This window comes from Typopeltis vanoorti, chromosome 2, assembly GCF_054136105.1.
Source record: "Typopeltis vanoorti isolate ZY-2024b chromosome 2, IOZ_Tvanoo_1.0, whole genome shotgun sequence".
Classification (NCBI taxonomy): Eukaryota; Metazoa; Arthropoda; class Arachnida; order Uropygi; family Thelyphonidae; genus Typopeltis; species Typopeltis vanoorti.
The window spans coordinates 62,448,371-62,475,252 of record NC_143550.1 but is presented as its reverse complement, the minus strand read 5'-3'; the positions used below and the strand labels follow the sequence as shown (position 1 = coordinate 62,475,252).

At 35.6% G+C, this 26,882-nt stretch overlaps 1 protein-coding gene across 3 annotated transcripts in view; it reads right to left on the bottom strand.

The window, feature by feature from the left end:
- LOC150109088 (uncharacterized) overlaps positions 1-26,882 on the bottom strand; it is a 418,260-nt gene that overhangs the window by 254,288 nt on the left and 137,090 nt on the right. For all 3 annotated transcript variants that reach the window (XM_090405584.1, XM_090405600.1, XM_090405591.1), the window contains exon 4: positions 1,762-4,007. In XM_090405584.1, the coding sequence (XP_090261710.1) occupies positions 1,762-4,007 (2,246 nt within the window). The remainder of the gene's footprint in view (positions 1-1,761; positions 4,008-26,882) is intronic.

Below are 26,882 nucleotides of genomic sequence, written 5' to 3'. Positions count from 1 at the left end.
TGCTAGTCGATGACACTGGCAGATTGATAACCCATGCAGAGGATATAGTTGAAGTATTCAATGAGTAGTTTATCATTTATCAGTGTGTTTCATTCTCATGAAGGCAATATCAAGAGAAGCTGGAATGTAGAGGAGGGACTGATGGTGAATGAGCAGAAAGTATATGAGTAATTAAGTAAATGTGATATTAATAAGGCAATAGGAGTTGAGAATATATCACCATGTGTCTTCGGGAAATGCTCTATGAAATTAATACCACCTTTGGCACACACCTGTTTAACATGAGTCTTGCAACAGGGAGAGTCCTAAAGGAATGGAAGGTGGGAAAAATTGTTGTACTTCAAAAAAAAAAAAAAAAAGGGAAGGGAAGGGAAGGGGATGAGACTGAGGCTAGATTATGTATTACAACAAGGCAACAAATTCACTCGATAAAGAAGATGCATATACTTCTTTATCATTGATAGACTGCCACATGATAAGCTAGTAGCTAAACTGAAACAGATGGGATAGATAACAGACGAGTGAGTTGGATAGCTGATTGGCTGTTGGACAGGTATCACCAGGTTGTGTATGGATGAGTGGAATCCCAAACGAGGAAAGAAACCAGTGGAGTGCCACAGGAATCTGTTTTGGAACTATTACTGTTTAATTAGTACATTAATGACATTAGGACCAGCTTAACTGGAGATGTGCAGCTGTTTACCAATGATGCAGAGTTAGGAAGAGTTACGAGAAGAAGAGCAGACATTGTGGCTTTATAGGAAAATCTGAACAGATTATGTGAGTGGAGCCATTAATTTAATACTGCAAATTACAAGGTCATGAAATTTGGTAGGCAAGGCTGGGATGCAGTGTATACAATTAATGGAGAAATTCTGAATGAGGTGAAGGAGATAAAAGATCTGGCATGGTGGTGAACAGACTTGAAGTTTAGGGGGTCACACTGCTAAAATTGTAAGAACATTCCAATGGATTATTATGATTTGTTTCTGCATGCCAATGTCCTCTGCAATAATGAGGAGGACATTGGCATGCAGAAACAAAGAGGTTATGATACCCTTGTATAAGGCTTTGATAAGGCCACATATTGACTACTGTGCACTGATTTGGTCACCTGGTTTTTCAGGACGATGAGAATGTATTGGAGAAAGTCCAAAGAAGGTTTACTGAGCTAGTGTCAGATCTATGAAATGTCAGATTTCTACAATGAGAGATTGCAACTTGCCTTGTGAATAGAAGAAGAAGAGAGGATACGATTGGTTGTTACCAGATTAATGTGGAGGAGATTTTTCATAAAGTAGAGGGAGACAATGGTAGAACTAGAGGCCATTCCTGGAAGCTGTATAGTGTGAGCAGGGGAGTGGAACGCAGGTTCTTTGCATGAAGAGTGACTGGTGAGTGGAACACATTGCTTGAAAGTGTGGTAAATGCAGAAATGTGAATAGGTTTAAGGCATGGTTCCATGACCTTTTTGCATGAGAGAGAGTACAGACCTCCTGCAATGAGTCCTTTGACTCCATGGAGGTTCAGATATTAATAATAATAATAATTATTATTATTATTATTATTATTATTATTATTATAGCAGTTTGCTGCTATGATAAAGCATTATTATACCTATCATATAATTAAAGGTGTAATATTTTTCATAATTTCCAATAAAAAATTAGTTTACATATCAAGGATTAACATATGCACTAGATACACTTATACATTAAAAATGCAAATAAATATAACTTTTATGTCACAAAAATTACTCACCTGCAAAACTCACTGCAGGAATACTTTCAAAACAATTGATACCAGGGAAATTATTATCATTAGTAGATTCACTGGGCTGATGGTTCTTAGATTTACAGCAATTGTTATTTGGAATAGACAAAGTTAAACAATTCTTATCAGTAATTAGGATAGAATGGCTATTGTTACTGGGACTACTAGGAATAGCATCTGTTATGTTGGAAACATTTTTGTCAAGTGATGAAGAACTAGGAATGCAATCTTCATTATATATAGAAGTGTTAGGTTTCATACACACAGATGTTTCTCTACCAGGAATAAAACTGGCACTAGACAGAAATGGAGAAACGGAGGGCAAATTTTCAGAAATGCTCGCATTTTCGGCATTTAAACACTGAGAAATAACACCAGAATTCTCACAATCCAAAGAAACGGTTGCAAGTTTACTGGTAAGTTCCACAGAATTAATGGAAGTAGACACAGAATTATTACATTCAGGCAATGTAAACTCCAAGTTGTCAGAACAACCGAAAGAAGCTGAAGTATTAAGTGTCACACTTGACTTTTCAGAATAATGAAAAACAGAATTTGCAGAATTAATTTCATATTGGGAATGAACATCCAAATTTTTAGGCTGAAGATCATCAGGTAATAGGGTGCATCCAATTAGACTAGAGGATATATCATCATTACCAGCAACACCAGAAAAGGAACCAGAATCAGAAACCAAAGAAAGCTTACCACTAGGACTAGCAGAACTAATACTACTAGTCCTAGTGCTATCAGAACTGGAAATACACGATTCAGAACTACCAGAACATGAAACAAAGGTATTCACAAATGGAACACTATTAGAAGAAGATAAAAAAGACTTTTCAGTGCTTGAATTGAGAAGACATTTAGTACTCGCAAAATTGGAATCAGATTTGTTTTCATGGTAATGAGAAATACTTGGATGGGTAATGCCAGAATTATGGGTATAATGCACATGGAAAGAATCAGATTTAGGGGATGCAGTAATCATGGAAGTTTCTGGTTGAACAGCAAAACTAGAACAATCGGATTTACTAGTAATAGGCTTTGAAGTAATAGGCTTAGTAATAGAATTAACATATAGAGAACAATCAGAATCACAAGCAGATATTGAATAAGCTAATTTAGAAGAATAATTTAAGTTATTATTAAAAGACAAAGTAGGATTACTGATGTCAGAAACAGTTGGTTTAGAAGTATCAGAACTTAATATGAACTGCTCTGAATCAATCATAACGGTATTAAAATCATGTAACCTGCCTAACTCAGAATCATGAACTGATGCTTCAATACATTCATTGCTAGCAATATCAGAATGCTCAGAAAAAAAAATTTTTTTTTCTGAGTTACAAGGAGTATTTGCTGTGCTTTTGGCACATACAGCACTAGAATCTGGTGCACTATAATCAAGAGTAACAGGCACAATTCCATTAGAGTTAGAAAGTCCCATCACATTCTTGTTAATACCAAAATCATTATCACCAATATCAAAAAAAACACTTTCAGAATCATGAATTATTTCTGAGCTGGTTACAACTAATTTAGGGGTATTGGCTAAATGAGAACTTAAATCACAAGCAGACAAAACTGAATCATTAACATTTTGCAAAGTATGGGATGGTAATTCTTCACATCCTAAAATAGGAATGCCATTTGTATTTTCATTATTGATATCCTGGTTATCAGCATTGCCATTAGGCATGTTAATAGACTCTTTATTAATATGAACAGGACTCTGCTCACTGACAGATGTTAAGTCAGAAGTTAAAGGACAATTAATTCCCATAATCAAATCTTTTGTGTCAACATTATTTATGAAGGATTCATCACAATGACTAGATAATGAATTTTTTGTATCGTTAAATACATTAGAATTTTCTATGTTAGAGCTAACATTATAAAAACCACTATTAAAAATATCACTTTTATTCAAAGGAACAGCAAGTTGACTGCATTCAGGAGAGGTATCAAGGTGATTGCTACATAACTTGTTATTAATAGGAGAGACGTTAATATCATTATTTGCACAGTTAGCAAGAATTTGGGTAAAATTGTTAGTACTAGAGTTGGATATAGTGGAACTACCACCCTCAGAAGTGGGAATTGCAGAAATGCCACAGTTAGATAAAGGATAAGAGAAGTCACCATCACTGTCCACTCGGCTATCATACCAAGACTCTTCAGCAACAGCTGTCTCCACAAGAGAGTCTGATGTTTCAGTATGAGATTCTATCCTAGAGAATCAAGAAAAATACTGAAGGTTTCTATAAATCTTGATCTTTCAAGAACTAATTTGATGTAGGTGCTTTTGTAATAAACTATTATTTATCTGTCATGTTTTATTATGGAAAGAGAGAGAGAGAGAGAGCATAACTGTATTTTGTTTTCAAAAAAAAAAAAAAAAAAAAAGCCCTAAATTAATGTTTGATACTGATAATATAATAACTATACACTACTGCTTTAATATAGTGTGAGATCATGAGCATTTACACAGGTTGGCCAGGAAGAATGTATATGAGTGAGTGTGTATTAGCATTAAATATTCTAGTAAAAATGAATACACACACACACACATATATATATATATATATGAACTATGCTGGTCAACAACAGAGAAAAAAATCAGGTAAGAAGATTAATGAATCTCACATATGACATGGATGTTTGCAAAAGCATGTTCAGAGACAACTTAAAGCAGCTTTTAAATTTTATAAGGCTTATTAAGTGGGTGATATGGAAGTAAAGTTTAGGTTTAGGAATACAGTGGGTCTCTGCATGTTGGGATACTGTGACCTCTACAACACCATGATTTTTTTTTTCCCCTTTTGGAAGGCATTTCCATGATTTACCCAAGCAATTTTTTTTTCTCTTCAGACACGTAAAGTTGATACTATCTATTAGCAACAAGTTTGTATTTGGGAGTAACATACTGAACTCAAAGGTTGTCAATGCTATAATATAGATATTAAACTGAATGAATACTTAATGTTTTTTTTAAGCCCACAAAATTTTGATCAACTTTTTCTGAATATTTATGAATTAATCAGATCTCTTTTTGTTTCTTGTTATTCAGGAAGAAATCTTCAATTTTTTAAAAAATTAGAAATGCCAAGAAATTATATTCTTGTTTAATCCTTTATCCGAGTGTAAGCAAACAAAGTTCACATGTCAAATTTCCTCACAACTAGGCTACTGGTATATAAGGACTAATGATAATGCAAAGCCCACATCCTTTTGGGCATGTATATATAATGCTATGCATTATGGGAAGGACTACTGCCCAGATCGATTTACTGGTCAATTGGCTTACACTGGGATAAAGAATTAAACAAGAATATAATTTATGCATAGGTTTCTGTGGTTAAGAAGTTCAAATGAACTTGTTTTTCGTAATTTCTTATAGTTTGTGCTTTAAACTGTTAGTTCTCTTTACCCCTGAAGATGTTAATCTTATGACTAACGAAACTTGTTGGGTTATTTTTAGTACTTGTTTAGTTTTAAAACAGTTCCCTAATAAACATGTGGTCACAAAACCAGAATATTTCTATTGAAGAATATAATTTCTTGGCAGCTTTAATTTAATTTATAACCACGTGAAAAAACTTTCTTCAACTAGCTCTAATTCAGAGTGTGACACTTTTTCACTACTTGGATAGAGGATATATGCGACTTGTGCATTACTTCAGTGTCTTGGTATCCCTTCTGGGTCTGGCTCCTACTGATGTGGTTTTTGCTGGGGATGTGAGAAGTCTGCTGAAGTAGTGTTGTGGCCACTTTGATGGATGTTTTTCCCTGGGGTATGAGCAGCTCTGTTTGTTGGTAGGATGGGTGCCACTGAGTAGAACCACCACTGAGTAATGAGTTAAATGATCCTTTGGATCACTTATTGAGATTAGAGTGATCTGAGGGATCACCCAAGTTTTTGGAGAATTCCCTTTACTTATATAGTGAGATATCCACTGAGGTGGTCTTGTGGCCACCTCGGTGGATGCTTTTCCCTGGGATATGAACAGCTCTGCTCAGAGGTGGGGTAGACCTGCCAGTGGGTAGAGCCACCGCTGAAGGTTCTGCTCAGTGGCAGAGTGGGCATATCACTGAGTAGCACCACCACTGAGTAATGAGCTAAATGATCTTTTGGGTCACTCACTGTTTGGTGAATCTGATGAATGACCCAAGTTTTCTGAGAACAACTGGACTTAAACAGTTCCATGGATGTGGGTTCTGTTGGGTCTCCATCACTACATTCCATTAGATGCCTGCCTATGGTATGGTTTCTACTGATGTGGCCCCTATTGGATCCTTTAGTGGATGCCTTGCCCTGTGAAATGAGCAGCTTTGACTGGCAGCTTATGGAGGTTGATATTTGACTTAGTGGTGGATTTTGCCTGCCATTGGGTGGAGCTGAGGCCTCTGCAGGTTTTGTCTTGCAGAACCTCCACTGAGATTATTATAGTGTAATGAGTTATAAGATTCTTCAGGTTACTCATTGAGGTCCGAGTGATTAGAAGGATCACCTAATTTTTAGAGAAGACCCTTTACTTATACAAAGGTCCAAACTGGTCTGAGTTGGTCCCTTCCCATAATGCATAGCATTATATTCATCAGAACAGATGAGGGCTTTGCATTATGGAATACTATGACAATTCACGTGAAGTCATTAGTACCTTTACACAGGTAGCCCAGTCGTAAAGAAATTTCACATGCAAACTTTGTTTGCTTACACTTGGATAAATGATTAAACAAGAATATAATTTCTTGGCATTTTTAATTTCATTTATAAGTGAAAAAAACTTTCCACTTCATTTTTTTTTTCATTTCATCTCATTACTATATCATGCTGTAGTAATGAAAGTACATCTGTTTTAAGTACAAAAGAGACATAGGTAAACGTTCCATGGCCTTGCCAAGAGGTTGTATGCTTTGTATGTATGCTTTGAGAATTCCAAACACCTGGATAATTTTCATTATTAAAAGTGGACTTATAGTGATTCACTATAATGTATACAATTTGGTAAGTTGCTTAGTTGTTTGTGATGCATACACAAAAACTGAAAAGCAACGATAATAAATTTGTTGCATATTTTGTTTATGTTGCATAACATAAACACAAGCATACTTTTGCTACAAATCTATCTAAAAATAAAATTGATGGATTTGAATACAATACTATCATAGAAGAAGCTGTTTATATGAACGGGTTTGAAAGAAAACACATTTCAAATTTCATTTAAGTGTGTTTTTTTGGAAACAATACCTATAACAAATATTTTTTATTTTCACGTGTATATTTTTTGAAACTGGAAAGGTTGTGAACACATTTTTTTTTATTTATTTTTGTAAGAAAATGCTATCTATATATTATTACAATAGAACATAAAGCAACAATTTAGGGGAAACTATGTGTGTGTGTGTGTGTGTGTGTGTGTGAAGGAGGAGGGGAGAACTTCCCCATTGATCACCAATTGTGAAATATGCTTACAAAAACGCTTTTTTTTTTTTGTCCTAGTTAATCAGAGTAAATGGACAAGTGTGTTGTTTCACCATAGAAATAAGGGACAAATTACCTCAGTTAAAAAAAAATAATAATAAAATAAAAATCTTGTATTCATTAAAATAAAAAAAAATTATATTCATTAATTCTGAAAGAGACACTTAGGTTTTTCACCCTGCAAAACAGGAAAAACTGTTAAAAAGAAAATACACAATTAACAGACATGATATACCTACACTGGCCTCACCAGTGGTGTAGCTAGAGCTTTTTGCCGCAGGGGCGATCCCCCAGTTTTCCGCCCCTTTCAATACACACCAAAAATACTACAAAAAGTTAAAATGACATATAGGGAAATAAAACAAAACACTATGTTTATTTTTGAAGTAAATCTTAAATTTTAACATTCTAAAACGGTATTTTTCTTGCTTTTCTGTTAGCAAAATCATCGATAACATTGGCAAAGTCTATTTCATAGTAACGTAAGTAATTCTTAATCAAGCAATAAACAATTGGTTATCGATCCAAAGAATAAAATGGATTGAACATGTGGAAAGAAGTGAAGATAGAGCAATAAAACAAGTCTACAGTTGGAAACCAAAGAATAAGAGAAGAACAGGTGTATATTAATCAGGTGTATAATGGCAGACATTGGAGCGGAGGTCAAAAGCATGGTTAGAACTTACCAGCTAAATTTAGAAAAACTCCTCTCGCAACTAGCAACATTTACAGCAATTGTAAGGAAAATTTGCAGTAGTATTACAATATTTGGAACTGAGTTCTCGAGACTGCATTTTAGAATTAACTGCAAAAGTTCAAAAAAGGTTCAAAGTGCTGCCTGGGGCAGACTGCCCCCTCTGCCCCACCTACACCTCTGGGCCTCGCAACTTAGATACTACAGCAATAATTTCAACCAATCCAAAGTTTAAATCTGCAACCACTGATGGGATGAGTAACAGCTGTTAGGTGAATAAGTGTTCAAGATATTGCAAAGGGATATATTGCACACTTGTTCACCTAACATTTATCATATTCATTCAGTAATACATAGTGAGAGAGCCTCTGTAGCTTAGTCGATATAGATGAAGCCCTTTGGTCAGAAAGACCAGGTTTCAATTCCCATCCATGATTTGAGAAACTTTTATCTGGTCTTTTTTGACTAAAGGTGAGTTAGCCGATCTCATATGGATGTGGAGAGGGGGGGGGGGTTCTTCCTGGAAACTTGGCTTCTTGTTCTTCAGAACAGCAGGAAAACCAGCACTGTATGCACACTACAGACAAAAATACCTCTCTTCTCCTTTCTCACAACATCAGGCTTGGTGACGTCGGTTTGGATCATGTGCATAAGATCGCATCATGTAAAAAAATTATTATTATTATTATTATTATTATTATTCCTGATACCTCCAAGGAGTCCGAAGACTCATCGTGGGAGGACACTTACAACTGTCTCAACCACTACACTGAACCTCTACTACGAATCATCTCCATCAATGCCATTACAGCCCACCACCACGACTAGTATTTTTTGTCTGTAAATTGTGTGTGTTCTGAAGGGCCAATTTGTCTGTATGCGGGATGAAAAACCTGAGTTTCCGGGAGAAAAAACCCTGCTACCTCCGTATGAGATCGGCTAACTCACCTTCGATTGAAATCGTCCAGGTAAAGATAAAAAAAAAATGCCAGCCCCAAATAGGTGGGATAAGGCACAAGAGGAAGAAGATTCTGTAATACATAGTGATGAGAAAATATTATATATTTCAATTATATCTCGAATATCAAATTTGCTTCCATGTTCCCACCGAAATAAGTAAATTATATATAACAATACATATTCACAAATATAATTACAGGTTTATCATCTAGCACAGTGTTTCTCAGAGTGTGGTATGCGTATCCCCAGGGGTACGCGAAAGGTCGTTAGGGGGTACGTGGCAATTTTCGGCTATGCATAATTAAAGGGGTCATTATATTTTTCAACAAACAGTGCAATTAGAGACAACCTGGATAAAACGGCACTAACTAAAATCACATCCCCCTCTCCAACAGAAACTGCTATATAGACCAAGCAAAACCATATGTTGCCGGTTGAACATATGATTTTGCTTGACACCACTCCCGTTGCTAATGTGTTAAAACTAAGAAATATATAGTGAATGTGTTTCAGATATTATGGAATTCAGTTGAAGGGAATTAGCATTTCAACTCAACTGTTGAAATGCTAATTTGTCTTTGGTTCGCACAATCTTTTGTTAATACTGCACCATCATATGCAGTTCTTCGCTGCTCCACGTATCTCGAGTCTTGTAATTTACTGGTAATTTTTGCTTGAAATAATGAGAAAGAAGATGACACTTTTTGGGTAGATTGACTTTGATGATGCACATAAAGAAACTGTTCTCGGTGCCAAAAGTAGTTATAGCGAGTAGGAGCTTCTTGGTAAGTCTCACCATTTTCAGTTTTTTTCTGAAAACTTTAGTTTCTGAAAATTCCCGCATGTATCTCGCAACACGATTTTTTTAGCTTTAATTTTGGGAAAAAAGTTAGAGTTATATTCGAGTAAATACAGTATTTTTTTAGTTTCCAAATTCTTACGTATGGATCATTGGTTAAAGATTGGATTTATAAAACCCCCAAAAGAGAGCAATATAGCAATACAAGTAGCCGTAAGCAACAAGTAAACGTTGATATTGCATCTGGATCAAATGAAATTGAGTATGTTGTGTGACATATCTAGAGAACCAAAATTTAAAAATAAATCATATTTTCTGTTTACATGAACATATAAATTCAAATAAAATAGATATTTAATTGTAATTAATAGTTTTAATTAATTTATTAATTTAATTAATTTATTTAATTTAATTATTTATTTTTTTAATTAATTAGGGATACTTGGTAATAATGAAAATTTAATAAGGGTGTATGCAGATATCTGAAGTTTGAGAAACACTGATCTAGCAGGTAACAAGTGCCATATACTCTATCAGAAGAGTGAGTAGGATACTCACTCAGAAGAATGGCAGAATGTAAAGAATGTGAGTTTACTATCAAGACAGGATAGAGATAAGTTGAGTTAAAAGGCAATGACTGCAAATGAGTCTGTGGATGAGCAGTGAAAACAAAATTTTCTTAAGCCAACTAACTCCAGATCTATAATAGATGTGGAGTTAGTTGTTGTAAGAAAATGTTGCTTAGTGAGGGTTTGAAAGTGCAGCTAGGAAAACTAGAGGATTTTTTGGGATAAGGAAGAGGTGAATGTGTCCAGGAATGCCTCCAGCATTAATATACATAAACTGCAGTATTCCCTTTGGCCCTAACCTCCTTGCATCGCTTTGTCTATTCCACTCAGTTTCAAAACCTAAGGAACTCACTTGCCTCAAGGATGTCTGGCCACAAACTCACTTGTGTGCAGAATGAGGAAGAGGAGAAGTTTTTGGTACTGGTTAGATCAACTTGCCAAAGGTTATAGTCAATCAGTGGCACTTTGTTGATGGAGGATGATATAGTCATAGGAAGAGAATGCAATGGGGTATAGTATTTTCAGAAAGGATAAAGAAAACAGAATGGAAGAAGGGATTTTGCTAATGTCAGTAGAAGAAGTCAGTAATGTCAGCCAAATAGAGTAGGAGTTCAAAAGGAGAACATGGATGCAGAAGACAATGCACCTGATATTATTTAGAATGAGATAAAGAACAGGATGGCATACATTAGCAAATTACATATCGAGTTCAGGAAGAGTAATTATTATGGGGAACAGCAACTATAGGAACATAGATTGGAAGGAGAAATGGTTACATGGAGAAAAGGAAATAAAATATGTGCAGCTGCTAAGAGATAATTACCTGAGAAATCATGTAATGGGGAGGATTTGGGGTTAGAGCATGCTGGATTTGCTCACAATACATCACAGAACCTATCAATAACCAACATAGCTTCCTAATGAAGAGAGTGATCAAGCTATTGAACTCTGTGGCAAGTAAAAAGAAGAATGACTATTATTATTAACATCTGATCTCCATGATGTCAGAGACTCATCGTGGGAGACTTGTGGGAGGATAATTTTAGCAGCGAATACTCTTGGTAAGGAAGACAACAGAAGCAGATAAAACAGCTGACTTATGGAGTGGCCATTTTGTAAGGTTATTATCATCTAGGTGGAGATAGTGCAGCAAGATGTGGCATAGACTGATGTGAGTATAGAGGTAGATGAACTAGATCTGCTTAGAATATTGCAGAATCTTAAGATATCAGCTTGTGTATTATGAGAAGGGTAAGGAAATTGATCATTTTTCTAACCAAGCTATTTATATCTCAGCTTTGGAAAGAGGGAGTGCAAAGTAGGCAAAATAGTTCTATTGTATAAAGAAACCTCTCCAAGGCAGAGGTAGAAAAATTACAGACCAATCAGTATCTCAGGAATGATGGTTAAGGTCCTGGAGAATTTAATAAAAGGAAGAATTCAGGAATGCCTGGTCAGGTTTAGATTAAGAGTTTAATGGTGCAAGTACCACTAAGGTCATACTGAACCAATACATGTCGCAGCAGTACATAGGTAATAAATGCATAATAAATACACAAAACAGTATAAACAGATATATGCACACAAGGTAATAAACATATAGTAAATATTATTAAACAGTATCCCATGGAATCTGTAGACTCACAATAATGTTTATATACACAAAATCTATCATACTTCTCTATAAACTCATTCAATGTAAGGGCACTCACAACTAATTCTGGCAATCCATTCCACTTGTTTACCACTCTCCATGCAAAAGATCTATCCACACACCCTTACACAACTTCCATGAATGGTCCCTAGTATACTTGTCATATATATTGAAAACTTCTTTGCATCAATTTCATAAATCACCTTTAAACCTTAAAAGTTTCTATCATGTCCCCCTCTTTTCTGCCTATTAACTAAACTAACTAAAAGGGATAACAACTTCCCTATCTTTACTTGTTTAGCATGTTTTTCAACATCCAAGTAATCCTCTTAGCTATTTTACTAACTTCTCCAATATGCTCTGAATTTCAACTCTCTACCATTATCTAGAAGTCCCTAACTCCAATGAATTTCCTGAAATCCAGTACCATCATCGTGATACACATTATACAACCTTTTCAATCCAAAGTGCATAACCTTACAATTTCCAACATTAAATTTACAATCATTATCCTTTGCCTACAAGGACAATTTATTTAAATCATCCTGCAGGACATCGATATCACTGTTATCAACTACTGCCCTCCCCGGTTTTGCATCAACAGCAAGCAACTGAATATCCCTCTCTCCTTAAATCTTTCCATATATCACTGATATACAAATTGAAGAATAGTGGCCCTAGTCCAGAACCCTGAGGCACAATAGTCACCCTCATTCTCCCTTCAACTCCACTATATATTACTCTCTGGCATCTGTCTGTCAGTCACCACACTATTAGCTTCATTAGCTCTCATTTTTGTAATAGTTTTCTATGTGGAATACACCAGATGCTTTTGTAAAGTCCAGTAGTATCATGATGTATCAATTTCCTTTATCCAATTCCATTCTTACTTTATTATAAAATATGAATAAATTACTAACACAGGACCTATCCTTTATAAAGCTGTGCAGGCTACTATAGAATATTGTATCACTATCCACCTACTATTCTATTTTACTTTTAACCAACTTTTCTAATTCTTTCACCACCACTCCTGACATATTAAATATGTCTGTAATTTGCTACTTCTGTTTTGGCACCACCTTTATGTAATGGAACTATCTTACCCTCTTTCCATTCCTTTGGAACCTTTCCAGATGCCAATGCCCATTTTCTTGCACATTCACATAGTACATGGGCTTAATACCATCCAAATCCCATCACTGTATTCACATTGATATTTTTCAATACACTGAACACCTCCTGTTCATCTGACATGCATCTCTGTCACATCAGCAACTGCAAATTCTCCACCTGGATGATACACCCTTGCAAAATGATCACTCAGCAACTAACAATTGCTTTTGCCTCTGTCACCTTACCATCAGCACTAATTAAAATCATCCTAACATAGTAATTTTTCCTCTTACTTGCTGTATAACAAAAAGACTTCTTTTGGGCTTACTTTCACCTGCTTAGCTAATTTTCTGTCTTAATCTGATTTGGCCTTTCTTACCGTATGAGACACCTAACTGCTTGTAACTTGCACTTTGAACTGCTGATGCTCATCACCTATTTTTTATATATTGCCTCCACAATATTTTCATTTTTTTTTTTTTTTTTTTTTTTTTTTTTTTGCAGTTCTTGCTTTATATCTCTACTCATCTACTTAATCCCCACACTTGGTTTATCCTCCTGACTTTGAGTATGCTGTCTGATACTACTTCTCGCAAACAATCTCTGACCACTTCTCATGCATTACTGGCATTCTTTCCTTGTTACTTCACAAGCTATGGCACTGTTCCAAGATACTTTTAAGCCTGTCATAATTACCAGCTTTATAGTTCAACATAAACCCCTTTTTTCATATTTCTGAATTTAGGGACACAAAACACACATGTTAAAATGATTATTTTACTTATTATTCATAAAATAACACTTGACATTTCGACCCCTGTATTGAGGTCATCATCAGAAGGATACATGTGTGTAGGAAACCAAACTACAATAAATTTAGTTTAATCCTTTATCCAAGTGTATGCAAACAAAGTTTCCACCTGAAGTATCTTCAGGACTAAAGCAACTCATTGTAAAGGCAGACCAAGCTCTCATCACTCCTTGTCTCAGTATCTCCCATAATGCAAAGCACATCTCCTTGCAGACATGTATAATGCTATGCATTAAGGGCCACTACGCAGACCGGTTTCGACCTTTATTGAGGTCTCGTTAGTGGGAGCCAGACCAGAAGTGGTGAAAGGCAGAAGCAATGGAGAGGTCATATTTACTTATACGAGTTGCCAAAAAGGTGTACCACCTTTTATTAAATTACTCTGGATTTAGAGAAAGATGTTGGAAGTTTATTTTCCACTTGGTTAGACTATAATAAATTTAGTTTAATCCTTTATCCAAGTGTATGCAAGCAAAGTTTGCATACACTTGGTATACACAAAGTTTGCATACACTTTATTGATACCTCAATAAAGGTCGAAACCTATCTGAGTAGAGGCCCTTCCCTTAATGCATAGCATTACACATGTCAGCAAGGAGATATGCTTTGCATTATGGGAGATACTGAGACAAGGAGTGATGAGTGCTTGGTCCACCTTTACTATGAGTTACCTCCGTCCTGATGATACTTCAGGAGCAAACTTTGTTTGCATACACTTGGATAAAGAATTAAACTACATTTATTATAGTCTAACCAAGTGGAAAATAAACTTCCAAAAAACCAAGCTGCATGCTCATGCACGCTATAAAGGTAAATTAAATCTACTCTGTTAATTAATCTTTTGCTTAGCCTGACCTCTAGTGATAAAAAAAAAAATTAAATATAATAAAATATAAATTAAAAATAAATAAATAAATAAATAAAAATAAAATAATTTTTTAAAAATAAATAAATAATTAATAAATAAATTAAATAGAAAACTACAATGAACTCTGCTAAAGTCCTCCTGTACTAAGATTCTTCTGGATTTGTACAGTTCAGATTGTTATACTACAATTTTCTTCTGGACGTGTACAGTTCAAGTTGCTATTGAATGTTAAGGGGAAAAAAAAAAAAAACACTTCACCAAGTCTTCTTGTATTGCGATTTTTCTTTGGCCTGTTCTGGTTGCTATAAAGGTTGCAAATGGGTCCTCCACATCCTTAGAATGGTAAGACCATCATTTCTGTTCAGATTTGGATTATGTTTGAGCATTTCACATGCTTCTTTAAATTTCCCCTCACACCAAGTTTTGGTGCAGTGTAGGGACTTGGTACCTTTCCAATTGATTCTGTAGTATGTTTAGAGTGCGTAGTCAGAAAGGCCAGTTTTTCCAAAATGGAGGTATTTAATGAGTCGTTTGTGTTTGTCCTTCCTAATTGGGATGGTTCGCCCTGTTTTCCCTATGTATGGTAGGTTACATGTGCATTGTATTTTGTATGGCTGTTGATCTCGAGATCATCAACCATACATTTATGAAAAATAGATACAGTAAAAAAACTATTCACAAGATCCTCCACAGAGATAAAACTAAAAACAAAAAAGATTTCAAGAATGCTTTTGCCGTACCTTATGTTAGAGGCATTTCCAAAAAAATAGACAGAACACTACACAAATGCAACATCAAAACCACCTTTAAACCCCTAACAAAATTAAGACACCTACTCAGTTCTTCCAAAGATCCTCTTCCACACCCAGGGGTTTACAAAATACAATGCACATATAACCTACCATACATAGGGAAAACAGGGCGAACTATCCCAATTAGGAAGGATGAACACAAACGACACATTAAATACCTCGATTTTGGAAAAACTGGCCTTTTTGACCATGCACTCCAAACATACCACAGAATTAATTCGAAAGGTACCAAGTCCCTACACTGCACTAAAACCTGGTTCGAGAGGAAATTTAAAGAAGCATGTGAAATGCTCAAACATAATCCAAATCTGAACAGAAATGATGGTCTAACCATTTCAAAGATGTGGAGGATCCATTTGCAACCATTATAGTAACCAGAAGAAGCCAAAGAAAAATCGCAATACAAGAAGACTTGGTGAAGTGTTTTTTTTTTTTTGCCCTTAACATTCAATAGCAACTTGAACTGTACAAGTCCAGAAGAAAATTGTAGTATAACAATTTGAACTGTACAAAAAATCTTAGTACAGGAGGACTTTAGCAGAGTTTATTGTAGTTTTTTATTTAATTTATTTATTAATTATTTATTTATTTTTAAAAAATTATTTTTATTTTATTTTTATTTATTTTTTTTTAAATTATATTTTATTCTATTTAAAAAAATTTTTATCACTAGAGGTCAGGCTAAGAAAAAGATTAATTAACAGCATAGATTTAATTTACCTTTATAGAGTGCAAGAGCATGTAGCTTGGTTTCCTATACACATTTCATTCTGATGATGACCTCAATACAGGGGTCGAAACGTCAAGTGTTATTTTATTATTAATAAGTAAAATAATCATTTCAACATGTGCGTTTTGTGTCCCTAAATTCGGAAATATGAATGCTAATCACCGTGTAATCTTAAAAGAAATAAATCCCTTTCTTGAAAGAGAATCCCACTGTTTAGCAACTTCCCAGAACAAGACTGCAAGGTCACCCTCTAGTTGGAGGCAGGGTGTCTACTTTTTTAATGGATATATCTACAGATGCTATTACCAGATCCAGCACTCTCAAACCACTGGTCCCCTCAAATCACATGCCATTTCAGGTAATTATCCCTTAGCAACTGTATAAATTCCACTTCCATCTTGCCATGCCCCCTTTCCATCCTCCAATCTATGTCCCCATAGCTGAAGTTTCCCATAATAATTGTTTGGCCTCTTTTGTTCCATTGGCCTCGATCTTACACCAGACAATCTCAAATGAACCAACCTCTCCAGACCTAAAATCTTTTTAAATTTCTAATTTTGTTGGTTGTAGTTCTCCAGCTATCATCAGCAATATCTCACCTCCTGTCCTCTATCTTTTCCTGAAAAATACAATACTCTTTGCATTCTCTCCCTGTATAACTATATCATTTTCTGTCAACTAGGTCTCATTGATGCCTATAATTTTTGGACAAGTTGAGCAGACCAATGTCAAAAATTCCTTGGCCTTATTTCTGATATTTATGACACTTGTGTACATGCATTTCAATATTCTCTTTGATCCACAATTATCTTTGTATAATGTCATTACCAACTCACTGAAATCAGATTCAGCATTGCATAATCATTTCTGTACACACATTCATTTATTCCAGTTGCCAGACATATGCTTGATTGCACTACTCCTAATATCTCTAAGTTTCTCCGGTTTTATTCCAAACTCTCACTAAACAACACTTTCTCCACAGATCTAACTCCAAAACCATTCACAAACGTAGTACATCAAATTCACTCCATATATATATATATATATATATATATATATATATATATATATATACACTATAAAGTGCACACCATTTCTCCTGCACAATCTTCTCGTTCACTCATTAGCAATCATAGCTCTTCTCAACTCTGTCCTATCATACCGAGGCAGCAAAAATATTTGCTTCCTTACTATTCATTTTTGCTTCTTTCAATAACTCTTTCATATCCTCTCTCATTGCGTATTTTTTCCCTTTTGTTCATTTGTTCCTGTCAAAACAATTGGCTCTTTCACTTCTTCCTTCTGCAAACTAACTGCTTCACTAGCACCTGGAAAACATACTTTTGTCACTTTCTCATTAAGTATGCCTCTTATCATTGAATCTCGATACAATACCTTCTCCTTATTTCTAGTTTCTTGTGCTTTCGTACTTTCCTCATTCACTTTTTCTTTCATTCTCCAAATTGCTGCACCACACGACAATTGTTTCTCCGGTTTCTCTCACTCCCATCTTGTCCTGTGAAGAATGCCATGTAAGCACGCTATTTCACTCTTTACCGACATCTCATCATCCACATTATTTTCAGCCACTCCTTTCATGCTCTCATTTACACTCTCCCTCTTACGACAACTTTCATTCTTGGCAAAAATACGCAAAACATACACTACATCGCAAATTCCCTTGTGCTAAACTCAATGAACAACGAAACCTTGGATGCTTTTTTCTGTACACATCAGTGCCATGAAAAGACACTTTCTAAATGATATCCCATATTAAATTTATGAAACAAATATCTTTACAGTCTCGAGTAAATAAGATGCAATCAAAAATAATTACAAAAATTACTAAATCAATTTTCACTAAATATTCACTAAATCAAAAGATATCAGGATATGTGCAACACCACCACCACCACCACCACTACCACTACTACTACTCTACAGGACTAGCACCACTACTATATAAAACATCTCCAACATATAAAATAATATCAAATATATAAAACAATAGCATGAAATAAAATAAATAAAATAAAAAGTGTAAAACAAGTATAAAAAGATGTATATAATCAAGAGTAAAAAAAAAAATCACAAAAACATACATATAAAAGTTGTAAAAGATTATATACACTACTTTTAATTATTAAAATTAATATATATAGTATGTACATAACCTCTATACAGTAAAGTGAGAAATATTAATGCTCTGTAAAAAAAAAAATACAACAAGAATATTTCATAAAATTGATAAAATCTGTCTGAGTGTATAGGGCTCAAACAGTTCATGAACACGACTAAAAAAGTGATGACTGGGCTAATTGATGAAATGAAGGCAGTTAATTAAAATGTGAATGATAGTTTGGTACCACGCAATTCCTGGATAGGCATGTCACCATCCCTAGTTTTTATCCCTCAATAGGAAGGAGTGTGTAACATGACTATGACATATGCAGAGATGAGCAAAAACAACTTTCTCTTTATGGTCCCTGTAGCGACTAGACTGTGATAATTTAATTTCAAGGCTTGATTTGATAAAATTTGTTGTTGGTCTCTCTCTAGTATGTTATGACTGTCACCGAGATAAAAACTTTTGTCTTATGATCTGTCTGTAATCAGTGTCAGAGAACGGGCAGATTGTGAAAGCTTGAAAAATGAGCTGTAGTATCTGCAGCCTCATTTTTTCTTAATCCCAATGTGGCTTGGGATCCAACAGAAGCACAACTAAGTGTAGCTTCCATAACCGAGAGAGAACATTAGATGAGAGAGAGATGCTCCAGATGTTTCACTAACTCTAGGCTTCTTACTGCTGTAGGAAGCTCTGTTAATTCTGTCTAAATACTGCACATTTGATAGCATTGCAATCTTATGTGGTATTAGGCAAGCTCTATAGCATACAGCTGAACAGTGAAGTTGTTACATTCTAGTGGGATTTGAGCAGATATTATGCTGTCTGGGAAGACAGCAGAAGATCCCACTAATTTTGAATCATCTGTGTAGGCAAGCTCAAAATCAGAGTGTTCCAGACAACAGGAGTGGGTGTAATATTTGTGTAGCTTGCAAAAAGAAAAGCTGCGTAGTGAAATGTATGAAAGCAGCGGTAGCATATTTGATGACATGCATGCAATAAATTGTCTGCTGTAATAACAGAGCTACTAACTTTTATTCACAAAACAAAGGGACATATGGCAGTCTGAAAAGTGTTATACAGATTCTCCCAATGTGGGCCTTTTGATCCTGAATATATGAAAGCGATGAAGTTTGCTGTTGTGGAGTATCTGGGGAGGATACTCCCGGCTTTCTTCTGTGATTCCCTTGGTTACTGTGCAATCATGTTAAACCAGTGTTTAGGAAATGGATACAAAACTAGATATTTTAGGAATTGCAATTGTGGCAGATAGCATAATACACTGTCACATGATTCACTGAACTACTGACAGGAGATGATGTGAACATTGCATTGAATTCTACAAGGGTAGAGGAAGGAGAACTAGTCAGCTGATTTTCTGGCTTGATTTTCTGTATTGCTGCCCACACAGGAACGTAGATATCATGGGATAGTGACTGCCCCCAAATAAGCTGTCATCAGTTTCCCACTTAAACACTGGGAAGAGAGAGGATGAGCAAATAATAATAATAACTAATATTATTATTATTATCTCAAGATTCCCATGGAGTCACACACACAGGTCATTATACCATGTTTTAAATACATTGAATTTCTCTGCAGAAACCACACTCTCAGGCAATACATTCTAATCACTCACAATTCTCCATGCAAAAAAACTTGTTTCTCAGTATCTTGCTCACAACCTGCTTGTACAGCTTTCAGGGATGACCTCTTGTTCTCCATCTACCACCATTTTATGAAAAACCTCTTCAACATTAATCCTATACCAACTCCCTTACGAACTTATACGTATCCATCATATCACCCCATCTTCCTCCTATCTACTAGACTCTGTAAATTGCATCTTCTCAATGTTTCTTCACACTCAACATTTTAGAGACCAGCAACTATCTTAATCAACTGCCTCTGGACCCATTCCAATATCTCTTAAAAGGGTGAAGAGATATTGGAAAGGATCCAATATCTCTTCATCCTTTTAAGTCAATGGCAGTGAATATTCAGGTTAGCAAATGGAAGCTGTTGCTTCATGTCTTTGAGAGGAAGAGATTATTTTTAATCTCTTCTTCTCTGATGTTACTGAGTACACATTCCACAACTCTTTCTTTGATATTAGTTCAAGAGCTACTCCATAGCGTTGGAGGCTTAATGGATTGTATACAGCACTCGGAAAGGATTAAAACTGATTTTAATACTTCCTATATTTCGTATCAGTCATTGAGACATCTTCAGGGATTACAAAGAACTAATGTAACATACATACAAATACCACACAATACTAAGCTAACCACGTGGGTGACTGTAGTGTCCTATTCAGGTGGTGCACCCTCTATGAGTGACTGTAGGTGGCCCAGAATGTAAGATGGAATCTCTAATGATTAATGTTTCCCAAATCTTCGGAAGTTTAATGCAACTGCATTTATTTAGATTTGGCTGATTTCTGAGAGCTGCTGCAGATCAGATTCTAAAAATAATCTTTTTTTAATTTACTGTGGTGGAGCATGGTGGTTTTTTTTTCCAAGAAATACTGTGGGTTGTATCCAAGACATAGTCAGCCAAGCCTGACTGACACTAGTCGTGGTTACAGATATATGATGTTTTCTTCTAAGTGGATGGCTGCTGATCTACCTGTCTGTCCAAAGCATGCCAGCTTACAGGAACAGGGCACTTTATAAACTCCAGGCACTGAGAGAGAGAGAGGAGGGAGCTGATCTTTTGTAGAATGGATAATGGTAGCAAGTTTGCAGTGGGGCTTAATTCCTGAAGATGTCTCAGTGACTGAGACGAAATATAGGAAGTATTAAAATCTGTTTTAATCCTTAACGAGTGCTATATACAATCCATTAAGCCTCCAACATGATGTCCTCACAGCACTTAAGCCTCAACACATGTACTCCATAGTGATGTGTCCATTTAAATTCCCATTAAACGTAAAAGGGGCAACTGCACTATGACATCAATAAGGTTTTTCAGAGAAATATCTGATGCAGGAGGTAAGAAAACTACCAACTAAGAGGCTGATGGCAATTACCACCATCAATTACAAGAGGATATGGTTGCCCACAAGAATGGCAATTCTTCCATGGGAAGGACCATCCCCCATTTCTGTCCTTAAGAATGATGGCAATATTTTATAATGCTAGATCATCTCTGGGCTTCAGGTATGTCTCCTGCAAACAAAAGCAGATTGGTTTATATGAGGTGGGTGTTCAAAAAAAGACCAAACTTTTCAAATAGCATACCAACCAGCATGGAGCATGCTACTGAGCACACCTAGTGGCAGATTTTGACAACAAACTGCCAATTGCCCTGTTCTGCTATGAGCATTAGTCGTCGAGTTACATCCACTGAAGTGAGCATGTACACAAGCTGTTTGTTGGATTAGTGACAAAGAAAGAGCTTGAAGAACAGTGTGCGCACACATGTGTGCGTGTGAAATTTTGCTGCAAACTTGGTAAAAATTTTATAGACATTTCAGTTGCTTAAACAAGCATATAAGGAGGACTGTATGAGCTGAATGCAGTGCTATGAGTGGTTTAAGCATTTTAAAAAGGGCAGAATGTCGGTCAGCACAGTATACTGCCAGGCCTGGACAACCTTCCACTTCAACAGATGACAACCATGTCACAAGTTTGTGCTGTGATTTGTTGAAATCATCATTTTAACTGTCTGAGAAGTTGCTGAAGAAGTGGGCATCAGCATAGGATCTTGCCATCAAATTTTGACTTAAAAATTTGCTCACATGCCACTCCTCATCTGCAGTTATATGGCAAAACATCAGGCATCCATTATGCCCCATCCACCCTATTTTCCAGACTTAGTTCAAGCAGACTTTTCTGTTTCCCAAACTTAAAACCACTTTGAAAGTGGTTTTAATCTCCTCTATTGTTTCCAAAAATAGAGGAGATCCAGGAAAATGCAATAAGAGAACTGCACACATCACAGAAAGTGCATTCCAGAAAGTATTTCAGCAATGAAAGAAACATTGGGAATGGTGTATTACCAGTAAAGGGGAATACTTTGAGGGGCAACAGAGTCTAAAATGTTGTAAAATGAGCAATAAAGTCTTATAGTAAAAGGTCAGTCTTCTTTTTTTTTTTTTCCATACCTGCCTTGTACTTCACAGCAAGAGAGAGAGAGAGAAAATCTTGATGTCATCGATGTTTTAACAGAATCGAATACAATTCCACTATAGAAATATTTGCATAATTTATTTTTGGTGGTATCACCTGGCTTATGATGTTGTGAGATTTTAATTTAATTGGCCTTGGATTTTTTTTTTCTTTTTGGAAAATTAAGGATGGCAATGTCCATCATTTCTTCTTCTTCAGGGAAAATATCCAAGATGTCATCAAACTGGACTCCTGATAGGGCACTAGATATATTAATTGTTTTATTTTCTTGTGAGGGAGCAGATATTTCTGTCTTATCTATTAATGGATCTGGAGGTATGCCCTTAACTTCTCTATCGGCCATGGTAGATGAAATAGTGAGACCAAATCACACTTCTTATCCATGTTATGCAATAGGTTTACAGAATCGTATCCAAATTTTGCTGGATGTCTATAGACATCATGGCCAGTTGGGGTGTTAATTCTCTGCGGCACATGTGCCATTATTTTTTTTAATTGCTTAAATTTTCATTTAAGCAAATTGTTTTTACCATGTCCTTAGGAATCAGCCCACATCAATTTGATGTTTTTTTGATGTTTCTAACAAGACAAGGCAGCAAATCATACCACTGAGGAATGTCATAATTGTGAGGCAAGATTAACATATTCAACTGATACTTTATGTGCAGTTGCTTTCCCAGCATAGGAATATAAAAAGATATACCATATCCAGATATATAAAAAGATATACCACATCCAGATATATAAAAAGATATACCACTTTTGTGGTATACTTCCTTGCCTCCTAATATAGAATGCTCTGCTAGTTTTTATTTTTTGATTTCCCTTTCATCCTTTCACTTTTGACATATTGGGAGTATGTTAGGTGATCTCACAACTGGACAATCTTGGGAGGTTTTGCTCTTACAGTTTTTGTTCTCATACCATATTAGGCATAAATGGCAGAGCCATGACAGGCAGTTTGAGAATGTGCATAATTTTGACATATAAAGCAGTGCAAAGGATTCAAGATGCAGAGCCTAACTCCTCAAGAGTAATTTAAAGTTTTGTGAAGATACCAGCACCATGATTGATATTCCCACAATGAATATTACACAAAGGTGTTGCACTAATTATCTCTGAGTTGTTGTTTCTACAACAACTCAAATGTCCTCTGAATTAGCTTCATCCTGCCAGCCCTTTTGAATGAAGAGGAGCAACATTTTTTCAAGAAGACATTCTTTATTTAAGTGTAATATTAAAAGGTTTATAAAAAGGTCTTTTATAAACCTCTATAAAAGAGGTTTATTGCTACCTCTGATGTTTTTTGTTTCTTGATTTTGTTTTCAGTTAGCATTGCAATAGTTTCTGGACATGGTCAGGACTTGTTGATGCCCCTAATAAACTTGACGATGAAAAATTACACATTTTCAAAGGGAGTTTGTTTCAGCACCAGAGCTCCCCACTGCAGAATCATACATAGATGTCTATTCTCCAGCATGCAATAACTGTGCTCAGGAGTGAATAGCAGAGCTACTCCAGATGTCATACCAGCACCACAGCAAGCTTTGAGTCATGTCACCAGGTCATGGGTAAGGAGAGTTACTGTAACATCATTGACTGTTGAAGGCAGGCCCACTAGCCAGATGATCCTGGCTGGGACCATCCAGGACCTGTCTTGAGGAAGCAGAGGCCAAAATAGCACAAGATTACCAGTATTCCCTCTTTCCAGATTTTCCAGATGTCCATGAATCACAATGCAGGACAAACATTGGCAGCAAGATGCTGAATCCCAGTGATAGTGATCTGAAAGATAAGTTAATAAAAGAGACTCAGGAGAAGTAGAGTGAAGAATACAGAAACACAGAAAAAGAATATGGACAAAAAGAGCTACTATCATTAGGAGGTCTCCCCTCACAACAAACAGGTGCCTCACGTGGGAGGGGGATAAAATACCTCTATAGAGACAGCATGAGTTTGTGAAGGGCAGGGGTCTTGCCATAGTAATTTGCCCACGTTTTTTTTTACAATAAAGTAACAAATGAATTATATAAAAGGAACTACTACACAGGTAATATTAATAGATTAATGGGTAAGTTGTATCCTCTCAATCATATGACAGGATATCACATGGAACTCTGCAGATAACTGCAGCGAATAGTGATACATATGAAGCTGGTGATATGGATACAATGGTAGCTGATGGACTGACATCAAAGAATGTCCATATGGAGGAAATGAATCCATCTGAAGATGGATGACAATTGGTGTACCACAGAGCTCTGTGCTTGAGTTTCTGCCATTTAATTTGCACATCAATGATGTAGTCAATGATTCCATCTCATCTTCTGTTTCACGTTAGGCTCAGTTATTTGTCATGACCAGGTAACATGGCTTTTTCGAAATCTAATACTGCTGATGATAGGGCAGTTAATTACTCCTCTTTATGAAACTACTGAGGAATCTGGTCATCCAGATTCCTCAGGAATGTAGTAGTAAAGAGAATCCAGAGGAACGCAACCAAGATTACAACATTTGTGGAATACTCCCTATGAAGATAAAGTGATTGGCTGTAGGTTACAAATATTGGTTGATAGAAGAAAAAAGATGGAATATGATACAAACATATAAGTTATTAAAGAATTTTATAGGTTTGACACAGAACATTTTTTTCAATACATGAAAAGAAAAGAAAGAGCAATCTTTCCTGGAAATTGCATTAGAGAATAGTTAGCAAGGCTGCAAGGACTAGATTTTTTGATTCAAGGGTGGCAAATGAATGGAACAGTTATGTCACACTTTCACACTTAGATGATGTTCTACTCCTAAACACATCCTAAATTGAATAATAGCCATAATAAATTTGGCATGAAAATCAACCATAAAAATAGGAAACATAGAAAACTTTGGCTGCATTCTGAATGGAGAACCTATAGAACAAGTAAAATATTTCAACTGTTTACTATTAATTATTTACATGAAAGCACAAGGAATGAAAAATACTATTGATTTAGATAAAGCCAAATATTTCAGCCTGAAAATTACAGGCTATCTTTGGTGGCAATGACCAATGATTACAAGGTAGAATGCTAACAATGGATTGATCTGAAACAGAAAGAGCCGTGTGATGTTATACATACAACAGCATGATGGTACAACTGAAAACATGGGTTAATTATCGATTTAAGTAAAAAAAAAAGAAGAAAAAAAAAGAAAAAACTTTGACATGTTAATCTGATAAGACTTTCCCATATTTTAGATAGAGATAGGCAGTCATTCTGATTCAAGTTCAGGCAGTGAAGCAAGGTCCAGCATTCTCTTTAAACAAACACTCAAATTTGTACTAACAACAATGAAGTAAGTGAGTTTCAGACCAAAGAATATTGTGGTGTGTGTGTGTGTCTATTCCGTGTTGAGCTAAGTCGGATTTTTCAGATTTCCTGCAGTAAATATACATTTGATGTTCTTGTATTCTCTTTTCTATTGAGCAGAATTTGCCCGAAGTAGGACAGATGGAAATCACAAGGAACTTGGTATACATCAGGGAGAGACATAGGGGAGAATTTATTTTTTGAAGAGGGAAAACATGTTAATTTATTGATAAACATAAAAGTATCCACTAAATTGTATTTCTTCAGAATTCTGGAAATCTGTTCTGAGATGCCAGAAATGTATGGGATTGGAACTCAACGTACTGTTTTCCTGTTATTTAAGTTAGGTGTAGGAGTAGGAGGACTTGTAGGAGTCAAATAAATGTTGTATAGTCCTTTCTGAGAAGCCATTTAATTTCATATACCATCTGATGTTTAAGAGTTCTTCCTGTAATTGATGTGGAGTAAAACAAATGGTGTTAGCATGTCGAAATAAAGTTTCTATAATTCCTATATTTTACACCATCCTTTAAGAAGGATGGTGTACAGATTTGACTAACTGAGAAAAATTAGGGGAGCGAACAGATGGAATCAATGGCAGAATCATATTAAAATGAAGATATTAGAAAAGAACTTGACATTGTTAGCATTCAAGCATGTGTAAGCAGAGCTAATCTAAGATGGTCAGTTAAACAGAATGGGAGAGGAAAGGTTAGCAAAACAGGTGTTTGGTGCCAAGATAACATGAGAAAAACTCAGAGGAAGACCAAGGTCTAGGTGGATTGATTTAGTCAGCCATGGAATATTGATATGACAATATTGAAGTGCTGACAACTAATAAGCTAATCTAGAGGGAAAATTGTGGACAGGAGATTAATAACAATAATACAGCATGAACACTCCTTGAGGGTACATATTCATTATCATTATCATCAGTAAATTGAATGATGATAATGAATTAACTTCATGTTATCCCCCAAGGATGCTGTGACCATTT